The 16711-nt window shown below is 40.7% G+C and overlaps 3 protein-coding genes across 8 annotated transcripts; 1 reads left to right on the top strand and 2 right to left on the bottom strand.

Annotated features, from left to right (window-relative positions):
• Positions 1-2568: 2568 nt before the first annotated feature.
• Positions 2569-4893, bottom strand: LOC124204919 (probable arginine--tRNA ligase, mitochondrial). The gene is made up of 4 exons (XM_046602161.1): positions 4550-4893; positions 3130-4488; positions 2840-3072; positions 2569-2772 (listed from the first exon to the last, which is right to left on the bottom strand). The coding sequence occupies exons 1-4, from the start codon at positions 4607-4609 to the stop codon at positions 2622-2624; spliced, it is 1803 nt and encodes a 600-aa protein (XP_046458117.1). The 5' UTR covers positions 4610-4893; the 3' UTR covers positions 2569-2621.
• Positions 4894-4951: 58 nt separating this feature from the next.
• LOC124204917 (phosphatidylinositol-binding clathrin assembly protein LAP-like) lies at positions 4952-10426 on the top strand. 6 transcript variants are annotated; one of them, XM_046602155.1, is made up of 14 exons: positions 4952-5309; positions 6146-6288; positions 6360-6435; positions 6617-6637; positions 6914-7016; positions 7158-7366; positions 7517-7665; positions 7749-7837; positions 7911-8080; positions 8156-8470; positions 8803-9156; positions 9387-9570; positions 9633-9852; positions 9963-10426. In XM_046602155.1, the coding sequence occupies exons 1-14, from the start codon at positions 5180-5182 to the stop codon at positions 10122-10124; spliced, it is 2325 nt and encodes a 774-aa protein (XP_046458111.1). In that variant the 5' UTR covers positions 4952-5179; the 3' UTR covers positions 10125-10426. The 6 variants fall into 6 exon arrangements, with proteins under 6 accessions (XP_046458111.1, XP_046458114.1, XP_046458112.1 ...); XM_046602158.1 differs by having other exon boundaries at positions 4955-5309; positions 8995-9156; XM_046602156.1 differs by having other exon boundaries at positions 4955-5309; positions 6617-6625.
• Positions 10427-10800: 374 nt separating this feature from the next.
• LOC124204920 (superoxide dismutase [Cu-Zn] 2-like) lies at positions 10801-14771 on the bottom strand. The gene is made up of 5 exons (XM_046602162.1): positions 14672-14771; positions 13707-13954; positions 12531-12626; positions 12323-12463; positions 10801-12250 (listed from the first exon to the last, which is right to left on the bottom strand). The coding sequence occupies exons 1-5, from the start codon at positions 14727-14729 to the stop codon at positions 12038-12040; spliced, it is 756 nt and encodes a 251-aa protein (XP_046458118.1). The 5' UTR covers positions 14730-14771; the 3' UTR covers positions 10801-12037.
• Between the last annotated feature and the right edge of the window lie 1940 nt (positions 14772-16711).

The following is a 16711-nucleotide window of genomic DNA, read 5'->3' on the forward strand; positions in this document are numbered from 1 at the left end:
TAGATTCTTGAAATCTAAAAAAGATTTTGTTGTATTCTTCATGCTCCTCATTGTGTGGATTTGTTTGCTGTGTCTTGTCAAGATACCTGACCATCAATCAGACACGGAGATTCGAGTTAAAATAATATGCAACGACATCAGTTCCATCAACTACCCAATGGCATCGGGGAGAAGGACATCGTTGAAAAAAATGTGCATTATGTCTGGAATAATTTGGCACAGTTGCCTCAATATGGCCATTATTTCCATCGCTGTAAAAGAAAGACTGGAAAGAGCGGAAAGCTTGCAGGCGTCTCTCAAGTTATACGGTCGCGCTCTGCTTTGGATTGCAACGATATTTACTGGATCCGTTTTCGTCTGGTTGTGGGGTATTAACAATCACTATTCCGAAACAAGATTGGCTCCAAACTTCTTGGCCGCCTGCCGACCACTCGATCTCCCTTGCAGTCCCGACAGCCCTATTGTTTGGGTGGAGTGTACAAGACGTGCTGAAATGTGGATGCCAGCCCTATCCAATTCGCTGCCCACCTTAGCGGCAGTAGAAGCTTACCTGATGGTTATAACGGTCATACAAATAGTGCACTACTGTCCCTGGAGCATAATTTCCTGGAGCCTGATGATGCCCCCCATCACTGTAGCGTTAGTGTGTTTGGGTTTTACCGTGACCACCGGCTACTGCGTCATCTACTGCAACGAAGCAAGCTTCAACACTGATTTCGTTTCTGGCTACATCAAGAGCTTGATTGTGGCTTGTGTGTGGGGATACTATAGTATACTGGACTTCCGAAGATCCATCAAATGATCTTCCACGCTTTTGGAATGACGTGCCGAGGAAAGAAATCATACCCGGAAAAGGACAACTCCCTACATCAAATTCGATACCTTCGCCACACCAACCTCAAGCGACAACATCAGGAACAACAGCCGGGCTTCAGTAGAAAATGTCAAGCCGCCACCTCAGGAAATGCACATCATTGCAAAGATACAATATTAACAGTTGGCAATACCAATATTTCTTCTCAGATTTAACTGTGTGATGATCAAATAAAATTCTTTTCAAGCTCACTATAGTTTGTTTGTTTGTTTTTAATTATTCAGTAGGGATATGCAAATTTCAACAGGAAGTTGAAATGTATGATTCACAGCGTTTGAAAAGACGGATTCTGGTGAGGGCATTTATTTGTTAAAAGAAGAAATACATCCATCAGAGTCCAAGACCCGTTTAACTAGGAACGGATTTTTGCTAACCAAGTTTCGCTAAATAACATTAATAGAACATAGATCGTCGTGGGAAAGCTTTTTTTTAAATTTTTTCATTGGCTGAGGTCATAAGTCCATCTATCGATTTTTTAAACGACAGATTCATTCTGCTTTGGATCGTCGCTTTCGACCGTAAATTTATTCTAAACTACTTTCAAAGCACTTTTGTCGAAAGCAATTACTTTCGAAGGGCGCAATTCGACAGCACCCTCGCCAGTAATTCCTATTTTAGCTTATTTCGTCGGGAAGCATTAAGTGAAATTAAATTTAATGTATACAGGAACCGACTTCTAAAATGATAATCGATTTTCAAGTGAGCACTTACAAAGGATATGTTTATATGCTGTGGTCGTGGGCCATCCACTTGGATAGAAGATTAGGAGATCGTTCAAAATTGCAATATACTAGCACACATATTTCTTACGTAGCTAAAAGCCAAATCGTTTGGTATTTGTAAGATAATATAATCAACTACCAAACGAGTTTGATTTAAAAGCGAATCAACTACGGAAGAAACAAATTGTCGTAGCCAAAGAACAAGAAATAACAACCATCGCCACGACAATCACAGGAACCAAACGCCACTGTACGACGTCACAAGACCACAAAAGTGTCACAACGACGAAAAATAAAAGTTTCAGCATAGCCGACGTGCCGATCCAACCAACCGCTCCCAGATGGGAACAAACTCACTCTTGCGGAAATCGATTACGTAGTGTGCGGCATAATCTTAGGCATTTGTCTAGTTACAAATGCAATAAGGGGTTTTACAAGAAGAAGCGGGATAGTCGTACATCTGTCCAATGGATTCTGAAGACTGTGGAGGATAGGGAAACGATCCTTCGTAGAGTTGCTGTGACTTTCACCGAAAATCAACGACCAGGTGAAAAAGATCAAGTGGGCCAAGGTTTGCCAGGGATCGAATGTCACGAGCAGCAGCCCGAATTGGAGCCCGAAAGTTAGCGAACAAAACACCAACGACGTCAACCTCCCAAAGCTTCGTCGATGGAATCAAATATCGATACAATACGAAAATAAAGTGCTTCCTCCGAAGGAAGCTGAAATTAGTAATCAAAGATCCGATAAGTTATATGAAATCGAGATATGAAATAAATACCTTGGCGATATCACCGTATTGTCGTCAAAAAATTGTTGAAATCAGGTTCCACTAATAACCTACCTGCAATCAGGGCGAAAACGTTCCGCGGCCAACTGTGCTGACGTCAATACAAATCAATAAGGAATTGCCAAATTATGAATAACTGGCACTTTCACAGAACACCAAATAAAGCAAACGTTTTCTCCATCAAATATCCAACCTAATGTATAATTACTTTGACTGGGGTAGCAAAACGGCGGGATTACATTTCTTCGAGAGGTTGAACACCGAGGATTTTTAGGCCAATACTCAAGATACGTTTGGAGGCGGAAAATATTGCAAGGCGGACTTGAGCCAATTCTGTTTCTTGACTCTTGACGGGTATGGTCTTGAGCGCTACGCCAAGTGAATGACTAGAGGAAAGCACATTCACGTAAAAGTTGTTAAAAAGAGTGTATACAGGTGTATCAATTCATTTACCTTAAATCGAAGAGATAACGGACTAGAGTGCACGGCTCGAGATGGATATACGAATCCTGCAGGACTTGGTGGAATCGGCCCAAATCCCTCATCAAATCAATCAACTCCTGTTCTTGAATCAAACTCGTATCGAGGCTATCGAGATCATCTGGTAAACGGACTCCACACATTTTCTCAAGGCTGTGCAGTCGGGAATGTGTGTACTGCAGCCGGATGCCAGTGTCTCCCTTGTCCTGCAAGTAAAAGTCAATTAAAATGCCTAGAGGAAAACATAGAAGTTGTGTTTTTACCTGAAGGGCGTCATCCCAATTAAAAACGTAGTCCCTTTGCCTTCGTTGCTTGAGATCATTGATGATGACGGCGGATACAGCTAGAATATCCGTGATTTGCGGATTTTCTTCGACGTTGACTCTTGTATTTTGGCTGGTAATTTGCTTGGCTTTCATCCTTGCGTGGGCTTCGTCCAACAAATCGCTAAGGAAAACTATCGTGCCCTTTCGAGTCGACATGCCTTTAATACGGCCGAATTTGACATGTTCAATGTTGCTCGCCCACGCATGACCCATAAGACTGAGAATACTTTTGAGAGCTACAAAATGGTCAGACTGGGCGTTATCGACTACGTAGAGCATCCGTCGAAAAGGGAATTTCCCCCATCGGTCGATGGCTGCGGCCACATCTCTTGTTAGATACAAACTGGAACCATCACTTTTGACCAATGTAACCATCTTTTTTTCATTTAATCGGACGACTTTCGTTCCTTCGCCGGCTCTTGTAACAAGATGGCCAGACTTTTCCAATATGGACAACACTTCAGTCGACTCCTTGATCCCGTATTGGGACTCCCAGTTGAATTCGTCGAATTTAACTCCCAAACGAGCATATGTTTGGCGCAATTCAGTCACAGTGTGCTGTCGAATCTCGGCCCAGTTTTTCGATAATTCTTGGTCGCCACTCTCTAACCTTTGGAACAGACTGCGCGCTGCTACGGAAACGCTTTCGTCCTTCTCGGCCAAAGCGTTGGCCTTTACATATATCTCTAGTAGCGAACGAATAGGGTTCTTTGATATCTCATCCCAACTAAACCAGCCTTGATCAAGCCCAAATTGGAGAAGCCCAAACTGAGTTCCCCAATCACCCAGATAGTTAAGTCGTTTGACATTATGACCCAGAGCAGTGAAAAGATTAGAAAGAAAGTTGCCATGGATAGTTGATCTCAAATGACCAACATGAAAGGGCTTGGCAATATTTGGGGAACTAAACTCGACAATTATTTGGTCTTTTGGTACAGAAAACAGCTTCTTGGAAACATATTCTTCTTCGTGGGTGCCTAGAATATCAAACAGTAAATCTCGACAGTAGTGACTGATGTCAAGATGAAAATTTACAAAAAGGTTTTTTGATTCTGTGGGAGACAAGGAGATGCCAGTTACGATTTCATCTGTCGCAAATCCTTTTACAATTTCACCACCTCTTCGAAACATTGACTTCTTGTCCACATGACTATCTCCTTGTCCAATCACAGAGTAAAGAGGAAGCTGCAATTCAATTCGATTTTTACTTGAACTTTGATTGACTTGTAAGGCACTGTTAAGTAGAGTTTCTTCTGGTAGCACAATATTATTGATGCACCTCAGACTTTGCAAAACCTGTATTTGCAGTTTACATTATTATTGCCTGTATAATGTATTTAAATTTATTTATATGAACCTTGGTTGTGAGAGAATGTCTCAGAGAGGAAGCCATTATTCTAGAAGAATAAAAACACATCAAGATCACTTCTTCATATTTATTGATTTCAGGAAATGGGATTTGTTTTGGAACATTGGCTCACACGCACACGGTTTTTGGCAGAACATCAAGACTACTTTACAGCTGTTTTCGTTTGTTTTGTTTTTCAAGCTAATTTTGAAGTAGAATACGATGTCTGAATATAATTTCTATTCTCAATAAATATTAAAAAAAAGAACAACAGCTTTCACTTGTGAAATACGTGAGAAAAATCGCCGAAATTGGCGGTTTGAGGAAAACATCAATTTTGTTACATGCATGGAACCACATATGTGTTTAGGGATCGACCAATGGGACCAGTTCGGAATGATACCTCGCCATCTTTTCTGTGACGTTTGTTTCGGGCATTTTTCTCATTGACGTCTGGTTGAGTAAGGGGAAAGATCATACACTGCAGTCGGGCTGAAAACCCTTCAGAATTGATCGTGTGATTTTCTGCTGAAGCTGTTAAACGTGTTCACGCCAGGGAAGTGAAAGCATTACTTTCCTCCCCATCAGTTAGTCTCTTCAACCCTTGTCGGCGTTTCGTTTCATCGTTTCTTGGCGAAAATGTCCGGTCAAACAATAAGCGATCGGTTGTTGGCCGCACGTCACTCGATTGCCGGCCAAGGTCTGGCAAAAGCCGTTTGCAAAGCAACCACCGAAGAAGTCATAGGACCAAAGAAAAAACATCTTGATTGTAAGCATTTGTTTTGATTATAATGTCAGCGTTGGGGAGTTGTCTTGTTTCTGCTCTCCCTCAGATTGTTTACCGTACAGTATTCTATTCTCAGCATAGGCAAGAATCTGCTAGGGTAAACTGGTTCCAATCGCTATACATTTCCGGCTGAAGGAATTGTTGATTACTGAACCGTATATGTGTAGACTCTCTTCTCTACTTAATTGGTTCACGGTCCAGAGAGATAAATGTTGCCCTTCAAAATAAGATTACTGTTGCCCAGCAAGTATGATTAGTCAGATTGTTAATGTGTTTATACATGGAATATGACAAAAACAGGTTTAAGCGTGGAAGGGTTAGTATGTATATTTGTGCAAATATACTGGTTTTGACACGCTCCAAACTGGTCCCCCACTTTTTGCGTAGTACTGTGGGGGATATCGATCCGTTTTGTCACCCCTAAACATCAACGCGCATAGTGAGCCGCCCATTGCCTTTCTTTGAGTCTGAGGAAACGTGGGGGTATATAACAGTCCCGTTCGATAATGAAGAGGGGCGTTTGGAATTCCTTTATACACATTATCAGTTTTCACCCACTGACGCCCCCCTTTTAAACGGGGACGTGCAGTACCGAAATTGGCCCTGTAGTTGGTGTAACTCGATTCCCATCACGTAGCGATCCTCCAGTAACGATCACGTGTGTCGACTTTTTTTCAACTCGTAATAGTGGGGAAAGTCGGGATGAAAACAAATGAACGGGTAATTTATGTCAGGGTTACGTTGTTTTATTTTCATTTTCGTTGTCGTTTTATTTATGGCATTGAAATTTTTGTTTTGTTTTTTCTGGACGATTGCAGATCTGTTGCATTGCACCAACGAGCCCAATGTTTCCATTCCGCAGTTGGCCAATTTGCTGATCGAGCGGTCGCAAAACTCCAATTGGGTCGTCGTCTTCAAGTCACTGGTCACGACCCATCACCTCATGTGCTATGGAAATGAAGTATACTATATCTGGTTTTCCCCAAGTTTCGTAATATACACGCTCAACATCTTTTTTTTTTCATCTGACAGCGATTCACACAGTATCTGGCCTCGAGCAACTGCAGCTTTCAACTCAACAATTTCCTAGACAAGGGCAATGTGGCAGGTAACAACATTTTTATTTGTTTGTGTTTTTCATTGTGAAAATGTTCACCAGTCGACAAAAAAAAGTGGAATACTAACTAGAGTAATCGTTGCCTCTGACGATTGCTCGTTATCGTCCTTTGTCATTAAAAACTAACGGTATTTTTGTGTCAACCATTTGGCCAATTTGCTATTCATTTTAGGAGCCACAGGTATGGAGAAAAGTAATGTAACCTTTCATCTCATCTACTACTACTATTTCTTTTTATTTAACTATCTATGTAGTTGCCTGATAGGTGCTCGTTATCATTATTCTATCGGTTTTCTGGGTTAATTCTCCAATCGCTTCTTTTTTTTTTACAACAAAATTTCCTACTGGAATGTCATTATTCTTAAATTTTTTTTTTTAATTTTGTACTTTTTTATGATTTTTTTTTTATACCGACATCCAACCCCCTTCTTTGCACTTTATTCTTCCTTCAACTTGTAATAACCAAAAGGTTACGACATGTCACCGTACATCCGCCGTTACGCCAAGTATCTCAACGAAAAAGCCCTGGCCTACCGGACCGTGGCCTTTGACTTCTGCAAAGTGAAACGCGGGTGAGTGTAACCAAAAAATAAAATTTGTGGTGCAATTTGGCGGCTGATGGGGATTTTGTGAGTTTCTCACGTTTTGTTTATATTCTCCCGCCACGACGGAAAACCTTGTTATTGTTTTTATTTTATTTTTTCCCTGGGCAGGAAAGAGGACGGCACGCTGCGTACGATGCCGGCCGACAAGCTTCTCAAAACACTGCCGGCCCTTCAAGGACAGATTGACGCCCTGCTGGAGTTTGATTGCTCGGCCAACGATCTGACCAACGGTGTCGTCAATACGGCCTTTTTGCTCCTCTTTCGCGATCTGATCCGCCTCTTTGCTTGCTACAACGACGGAATCATCAACCTCCTTGGTCAGTTTTTATTTTGAAAAGAATTTAAAACCGCATTCGCGTTTCAATTTAACTGATAAGCATTTTTCGGTTTTTCCAATTTTTATTTTCGGTGCTCTTCTTGCGGTGGTTGGAACATCCTGTCGTTTCAACATTCGTCGTCGATCGCAGAGAAATATTTCGAAATGAACAAGAAGCAATGCAAAGACGCGCTCGACTTTTACAAAAAGTTTCTCGTCAGGATGGACCGCGTGGCCGAATTCCTCAAAGTGGCCGAAAATGTGGGCATTGACAAAGGCGACATTCCCGATTTGACAAGGGTACGAGTCCTCGTTAAAAATGATTAATTACATACCGATGGATTAAGTCTTGAAGAATGAAACTTTTCAACACAACAAAACAGGCACCAAGCAGTTTACTGGAAGCGCTAGAGGCTCACTTGGCTACCCTGGAGGGCAAGAAACCGACGACGAGTTCTTCATCCAACATTAGGTCAGCAACTTTTTGATGATTATCTTTCTTGTCCGTCCGTTTTTTCTAACCGATTGTTGTTGTTGGTGCACAGCCTGGCTCAGCACAATGGCGCTATGGCGGCCAACGCGGAGCAGATTGATGAATCTTTGAAACGCCAAGCGCTGGCCGAAGAAGAGGCGGCCATGAACCAGTATAAAAAGAGCACCAATCCATTTCTCAGCTCGCCAACGTCAGCGACAGCTCCGCCCGTTTCCGCAACAGGTACAAAACATATTAATCAAATGATTGGCTCGCGTCTCTTGTTCAATTCCCGTTTTTTTTTTTCAAATTTTTTAGCGGCGGCTCAACCGCAACAGCAGCAACACCAGCCCATCCTGGATTTGTTCGGCAGCGACGTGGACGGTGGGTCTTCTCACACTACGCAGTCTGCTTACGATTCCTCGCACAAGGCGTCGGACGATCTGCTCCAGTTGGCTGCCAATCCGTTCGCGACGCCCACAGGTGCGGCACCAGTCATTCCCGCCATGCCAGCTCAATCGCAGGCCGGCTCCTGGGCCACGGGCACTTCACAGAACGGTTTCGGCGGCCACTTCGCCACGGACAATTCGTTCGTGAACGCTTTCGGCGCCTCGGCTAACGGCTCCACTAATGGTGAGTGTCTAGTTTTTCATCATTTCTTCCTTATTTATTTAGTTCTTCTTTTTATGTTTTTGTTCCCCCCAGTTTTGTTTGTTTGCGTTTTTATTTTCAAAAATCTTTTAAGAATTAATTTTTATTTTCAAAAAATTAAATAAAAAAAGAGAATGGTCCACAACTTATCCCCCAAAAATCTTCTCGTGGCTTTGGTGTCAAATTGTAATCGTCTTTAATTTCCTGTTTGTTTCTGTACATTTTTCTAAAAAACTAATCTCGTTATTGTCCATGTTCGGTTGTGTGTGTGTGACACGAACCAAAAAACTCCAAAAACAAAACAAAAAAACAAGTTCCCGACGCTGCCGTAGCCAACCTGTTCGGCCTTCCGCAATCCTCTCCGGCCCATCACCCTCCTCCGCCCCGTCCTCCTCCTCCTTCTTCCGCTGCTACTAATATGGGCGATCTCTTGTACGGTATTGACTCTGGTGTCGGCTCTATTGTTGCGCCCGCTTCTTGCTCTTCCGGCTCTTCGCCCCTACCAGCACGGGCCATCGAGATAAACATGGACAGTTTCGATTTCCTCTCGATGGACTCTTCTTCTACTACTACTACCACCAACGACACTTCTTCTTCTACTACTACTAACAACGCTGGGCCGGCTCCAGCTGAGGCTAGCGCTTCTCCGTCTAAACAAGCAGCTAAAGGTGCTCTTTGTTCCGTGTGATTTATGTGACAAGAGTCAACCACCACCACCACTAACCCAAGCACGCTGATTATTTCAGTCCCCTTCTTTTTGGCTTATTTATTTATTTTTTTTTTTTTTCTTATTTTTAAGTGTCTTGCGCTTATAATGACAAATGGTGGCTCTGATTCTTATTCATTCATTTTGTCTCGGATGTGTCTGTATGTGTGTGTGTCCGTCGTTTTGTTTTAGGTTTCGACGCCTTTGGTGACCTGTTGCAACCGTCAGGTGTGACCGGTGGTGTCACAGTTGGTCCCCAGGCGACAGCTGTCAAACCAGCGCCCGGCCCCAGCAATAAAGTCTTGACGGGCGACTTGGATTCGAGTTTGGCCAGTCTGGCCATGAATTTGACCATCAACAAATCAGCAGCGCCAAAGTATGAAATGTCAATTTGAATTTTGAAGAAATTGAAAAGTAAAATGTTATTTTCTGGTGTAGAACCGGTCAGTGGAATACTGGGCCGACGGCGGCCAACAAAACTGGCGCCCCCGCTCAACAGCCGACCGCTGGGCAATGGAATCCGCAGCCCATGATGGGCATGTCTATGGCCAGTGCGCCCATGACGATGCAATCCGGTCAAATGGCTTACAGACCCATGGTCCCGATGACGCCCATGACGGCCATGACGGCCCCTTACGCCGCAAACCAACCCATGAACGTGAGAGACATGACACTTTGTTTGTTTGTTTGTTTCCTTCTCCCACACGAGAGGTTTCCGTGTATTTATTTGTATTTTTACTTTTATTTATTTATTTATTTGATTTCTAGCCGACGATGGTTTCGGGTATCAGGCCGGGAATGATGGCTGGACCTTCTTCTGGCGCCGGTGGTCCTTTCGCCATGGGAGCCATGACTCAGCCTGGCATGCCCATGGGTTCTAGTATCCGCCCGGCTGCCAATCAGCAGCTCGATCCATTTGGCGCTCTATAATTGAAAAAACAAAATCAGAAGAAGAAAAAGGAAATATTTCCCCCTCTTTTCGGCACGTTTCCATTTCCTCTCATCACTGCTTGATTCGAAAGTTCAAAAAGCCGAATCTTGTTTTCGTTTTGTTCCTTTTTTTTTGAATTATTATTTTTCTCGGTACTATAGAAATCGATCTTCCTCGCTCCCCTGCGCACTTTTTTAAAAAAAGTTTCGAGTTGAGAATAACGATGAAGAGGCAAACATTCCGCTGTTTCCAGGAGAGACTTCTTGATAGATCTGAAAGTAGAGATATACAAACAAACAAAACTTTAAAAACAAAACAATTCAGCCGGTCCCAGTGTGTGTGTGTTTGTTACGCATGTACAGCAGGTGTGCGGGGAGTTATATGATTTTTCATTGTATTTTTTTTTTTTTTTTTGCCTGGGCTCTTGTTTTCGTCAAGTTGTCTTATATAATATCATCCCTAGTTGATTATTTTTTCTTTATATCGGGTGGTGTGGTTGTATTCTTTAGCAGCAGCCCAAAGAAAGAAGCTAAAAACAGAAGCTGAAAGAAGTAACAAAAATAACGACATAGTGCTATGGAGGTGTTTTCTACATGTAATATCTGTCTTTTTTTTCGTTTGCTCGTATCTGTCACTTTCTTCCTATCTCTTGAATTTTTCATTAGTTTTTTTAAACCAGTGTGTTTGTGTCCCCCCTCCCACTTTTGTTGATATACGTTTTTTTTTTGCCTCCGAGAGCCAGTCGGCATGTTTTATATGGGTCGTTGTTCGATTTATACCCTCCCCGTCTCCCCAATTGGAATTAAAGTTTTGGAAGTAGAACGCGAGACTACTACTACCTTTCCCCCCTGTTTCGCCCCTTTCTTTCCATCCCCAAACTGCATCGTCGAAGTTTCTTTATTATTACTATATTATCATTATCACATTTTCGAAAAAAAGTAAACAATCTTAATTGTCTTTCCCCGATTTCAAACTTTTTTTTCACCCTTTTTTTTATTTCAAAGAAAAAAGAAACATAAATTTTTTTTCGTATTTTTTAAAATCATTTCGTCCGAGGAAAAATGAAATTATAATCTTAGCGCGGTGTATCGCTTCTAATTAATTTATTGCCATTTTTTTCCGGATGATTAGTTATCGAGATGAAAAGTTCCAAAAAAATCAAATTTTCGAAATAATCTAAAAATAGCTTTGTGTGTCGATGTTATAACACACCGTTGCATGGCCTAAAGCGAATCCCCTTCAGCCAGCAGAAGCGTCATGTTAATGTTTGTTAATACCTGTTACATCACTTTTTTTCTTTTCTTATTCAATCAGGACTTTGAATCAGTTTTTAATTGTCACTTTGATGAAAAACCCACGAAACAGAAAATATTTCCAGGAATCGTTTTTTATTTTTTTTCATTCCTTCTTTTATTTTCGTCCGTATTTGGGAATTTGATTCATTTCGGCACTTCCGCGAATAACAAGAAGAAAGAAAGAATGATGTTTAAAACCTTTCCTTTTCTCCCATCTCTTGTCTCATTTGGCAATTACCACCACCACCACCACCACCAACCAGAGGAAGAAACAACAATAACACACCCGAAACAATGTTGTGAACGTCCCTCCCCTTAAACAAATTAAAAGCAAAAAAATTAAATTAAACTTCGATGGAAGAACGACGAATACGAAAATACACCAATAGTGAATTGTTGTCTTATATCAAAAACGGCCAATTTGTCTCGCCATTTTATTGAGTTACGCAATCAAAAAAATAAAATCGAAGAAGCACGCAAAAAAGTGTGTGTGGAAATTTGTTTTGAGCTTGGGGGATGGGTAAAGGAGTGTTAAGACATAGAATTATTTTAGCACAAATTGTTGATTCATTCATTAATTAATTAATTCAAAAAAATTATTGTTTTTTTTTTTGTTTTCAATCGGCACGACCGATGACGCCGCACAAAACGGCCCGTCGGGTAATGCTGGCCCGCCCGTCCCGCGTGAATAAATCGTCGGGTTCTTGATCGATGACGATGGATCGACCGATGATGGACCGCCCACCTGCCAGAGACAAGGTCTTGTCCGTCAACACGAAATCGGACGTCCCGTCTTCTTTCACGAAAATGTTGGATTCCGGCGTCTTGATCTGAAATTCCACATTTGAAGTCAAATCAATTCAATTCAAACACAATCAGCTTTTTTAAAAAATGTACTATACCTTGTAAGGATTGTAATGCGTTCCGGTCCTGTCGGCCCGGCAGTGGTCACGGATGTCTCCGAATTCGTGAATGCGGATGCCGTGCTTGCCCGGCGTTAATCCGCGGACGTTACCTTTCATCGTGACGCCTTTAGCTGCCGCCTAAATCAATTGAATTTCGGAATAAATTTAAAAGCCGAAAAATATCGATCAAAAAATTGACACGCACCTCTTGCGTCAGAACGACGACGCCCTGGACGGCGCCGCTGTTGTTGAAATAAGCCGCTTCCATGAACGTCGCCACCGCTTTAACTTCCTTTTCAATCTGAATGAATTAAATTTAAAAAAAAAAAAAATTGACATTCATCAACGGGGATATTATTATTATGCCAGTACAACACATGTCGGCGGTATAGTCATTATATCATTTTTCCCGGTGTGTAGACACTTTAACCGCAAAGAGTCTCGCGTGAGAACGTGAAGGAGGTCGACGGGGTCACAACGATGCCCACGTCCTTGCCCACATCGTGACAAAAAACGTGAACACAAAAAACCCCCAAAAATGTTCTGCACATTCCCGGGGGATAATCTTCTACCGTGAGTGAGAAAAAATAAAAAAGATTTTCGGCTTTTTTCTTTTGTGTGTGTGTGGTGACTGGTGAGGGACGTTCACAAATGATGACCAAGGACGTCTGGTTGAAAATATATAAATGACGAGACGATTCCAAATAGTTAAGCAGTAAGGACATTTCTATTGATGTTGTTGTTGTTGTACAATTGTTATAAAGCCGCAGAAAGTTTTGATTTTATTTTTTAAAAAAATTCAACCGGAAAGTTTTTTTTTGTTTTCTAATTGGTTTTCCCTGGCTGTCACCTGCGAAATAAATGATGACGACTGTCACAGTGTAAATAAAACGAATTCAAAAGTGACCAGGAAAAAAAAGAATAAAAATAAATCAAAAAAGTTATTTGAAAAAACTCCTCCCGTTTAGCCTTGGCGAAAAATTTTTATTTGGCATTTTTCTTTTTTTCTCCCGCTGAGATTTTTTATTTTAATTCCCGAAAGAATTTCAAATGACCGCATCAAAATACTTTTTTTTTCGGGATTCCATTTCCACTCGACTTGGCGAACGAAAAAAAATTCCGATAAGAAATTTATTTTTCCTTGCGAAATTTCTCGTTCAAAATCAGCTGACATTACACGGTTGCGTGATGTCGACCTTGGGTTGGTTTTATTTTTCGTGATTTTTTTCTTTTTAGAATGAATTAGGCAAAATAGTGTCATTGACATTTCCCCTTGGGTGGATATAGCGCGAGGTGAGATCACCCTGGCCAAAATGGCTGGACAACACACACAGCACACACATAAAACAACAAGGAGCAAACAACAACTATCTATACTCACGTAGCGGTAAGGAGCCAAGTAGATTTCGTGAAGGTCGCTGTTCTTCTGCCGACTCACGATGTTGGCGTGCTGGAGAGCCGTGCTTTTGATTAGCACTTTAGGTCCGTCGTGCATGACCCGCTCTTTGCCTTTGCCCTTGCCGGACAAGACGGCCGACTCTGTCAACTGGCCGGCAATCATCACGACGACCAACAACGACGACACAAATCGTTTCATTTCTTCTATTTTTCTGGGTTTTTTTGTTTTCTCTAAAAATAAAATAATGAATTCAATTATTAATAGATTTATCAAAAAAACATGTGTGAAACCTCAAAAATATGTAAATTTTCGGTGGGAGGTGGGGGGATATTATTTCTGGTTTGTGAATATATGGGAGCGGTGTTATAGCCGGGGGCTTGTCACGATCCGCGTGTTGGTTACACGAAAAGAGTCGGAAGAATAAGAAAGAAAATTTGAAAAAATAAAAAGTTGTCGTGATAATCTCGTGAGGATATCAATGTGTATACACACACACAAGGAGATGTTTGGCGTACGACTCCGGGATAACAACACCAACCAACAACCAAAAAACGAGTTTTTTTGGGAAGAAAAATGTTATCCTATCGAAAGGTGAAGAGAAGGACATTTGTCCACTCACGTTTCTTTTTTCACGTTCAAAATAATATTTACACGGCCATAGATATTATATATAGGCACTTTAAGGGCTGGCGAAAAATGTGATTCACGACACACAAACAAGAAGATTTGACAAGAGAGACTGACGTCAACTAACATGACGTCAGTCTAAAAATATAATCATCTAACAATAGATTATATATATTATTGAAGGATAGATCCTGTATATATAAAAAGGCCATTCGATGATGGCTGGGCAAACAGCCATCGTCCACAACGTCCTTGGAAATGATTTTGATTTGATTTTTAAAAAAATTCGAGAAATATAAAATTTATTTGTGGCTTCTTACCTGTTGTGGCAGATGTGTATTTCTCTCCGGTGGATCCTTGTTTCCGTGTGAGAGCCATCACTGTTGAGGCCGGCTATATTTATAGGCGTCCCGGCGCCCACGCTACGTAACTCCTCCCACTCCATCCGCTTTAAAGGAAGAGGATGTGTAAATACTTTTCGGGTGGAATATACAATTTTTTTAAATATTTTTCGTGAATTATTGAAGGAGGCTCTTTACTCACGTCCCCCTGCGTGAGTGTGTGAAGGTGAAACTCACGCAAATATTTCCAGTCAAAAAAAAAAAAAAGGAAATGATTTTTTTTTTAAATTGTTTGGCGCTGATCCCTAAAAGAAAAAGAAAAACTGTGCGTGAAAATAGCCGATGACGACATACAGCAGTGGCGGTAGTTAACATTTTTTCTTTCTTTTTTTCTTTGGTTCCCACTCGCCAATGGGAGTTTGATGATTGTCGGCGTGATTTTCATCGACTTTATGTATGCGCATTCCATTCATTCCGAGCGCGCACTTTACAGGTTATATATCGTGTATATTGCCAAAAAAATAGCAATTTGATGATGGGCTTCTTTTAAAAAAAAAAAAAAAAAAAGACAAAAAGTTGTCGATCAAAAGACGGACAGCACAACATTTATCCGCCTCCTGCAGGAATTTTTATCTTTTTGGCTGTTATTTTTCATTTGAATTTTCGCGCTTCAACAAATTCTGATTTTGGATTTTTTTTTTTTTTTTTATCCCGAAGGGGGAAATAAACGACACCTACCGGACTGGTAGGCCTTTCTTTCGAGAATGTTTTCTGTTGCGTAAGAAATCGTCAGGTGGCAGCATGTTCAACTCTTTTTTATTTTCTTCGGTTTATTTAATTATTATTTCAAATTACAAACAAATGTTCCAGAGTCGAAAATGTTTTCTCTTTTCATTCGGCATTTTGATTTAATTTCATTCGTGAAAAAAAATGATAATGAACTCGGTTAAACACTCCCGATGATTCCCTAAAGAAAATTAGAAAAAAAAATAAATACATATAAACAAAAATAATTCCATGGAAAATTAGGCAACTTCCAAATGGCATTTAAATATCATCGTCGAGAGCGGAAATCAGTGCACAGGTAGTAGCAGGTTGATTGTTTGACGACCTAGCTCTCCTCCTCCTCCTCATCTCCCCTTATACTCTAACACTTCAGCTACTACAATACACACACACGAAAGAACCCGTCGCACATGCACATGTATAAAATAAAAAGAAACAAGAAAAACAAAAAGATAGTATAGCCCCGAGCGCCACAAAGTCGCTTTAATAACAATCAGCTAGTTGTTGTGTTGTTGGAGATGGAAAGAAAGAAACTCTTGTTATTGTATTATATAAAAAGTTCTAAAAAATTTAAAAGGGAACAAAGAACACACATAGTTAAACCTCTTCTTCTTTTTTTAAAAATAATAATATAAAATCTACAACTTTGTGTGTGTTCTATATATTTATTATTTGAAAATATAAAATAATTTCTAGAATGGGCCGGTTGATGCCCGCGGTTCACGGAGAACGTGTCAAATCGCGTTATATATACATTTATAAATATAACCTTATATATACATGTACATACCAGCCAAGAGTGAAAGGTCCCCAAAATTATTTTTTCAAGGGCGTAAAAAGTCTATCGATTTGAAATATCAATAACGAATTTTTTGGTTTGGTTTCAAGTCTATAAGAAACCGGATTGATTTTTCTGTCGGGGGATGAAAGTAAAAGAAAAACAAAAACAAACGCGCACCGGTTTGGAATTGTTAATGAGTTTGACATTTTCTCTTTTGGTATCTCCATTCGGAATGGAAAATAAGAAAAAAGAAGAGGATCAAACAATCCACAGATGGCCTCTGTTATCGTACGAAAAAGAGATTTCGAACAAGTTTTACCTATTATACCGCTTCAATGTCAAAAAATTACGAATCAAAATTCCATCGGGAAAAATTCAGAAATGCGAGACCCGCTAAAATATAGAAGTGGAATATGGGCGAGCGTCAGTTGGCATTCACATAAAAATCTCAA

Source organism: Daphnia pulex, chromosome 10 (assembly GCF_021134715.1).
Source record: "Daphnia pulex isolate KAP4 chromosome 10, ASM2113471v1".
NCBI classification, from domain to species: domain Eukaryota; kingdom Metazoa; phylum Arthropoda; class Branchiopoda; order Diplostraca; family Daphniidae; genus Daphnia; species Daphnia pulex.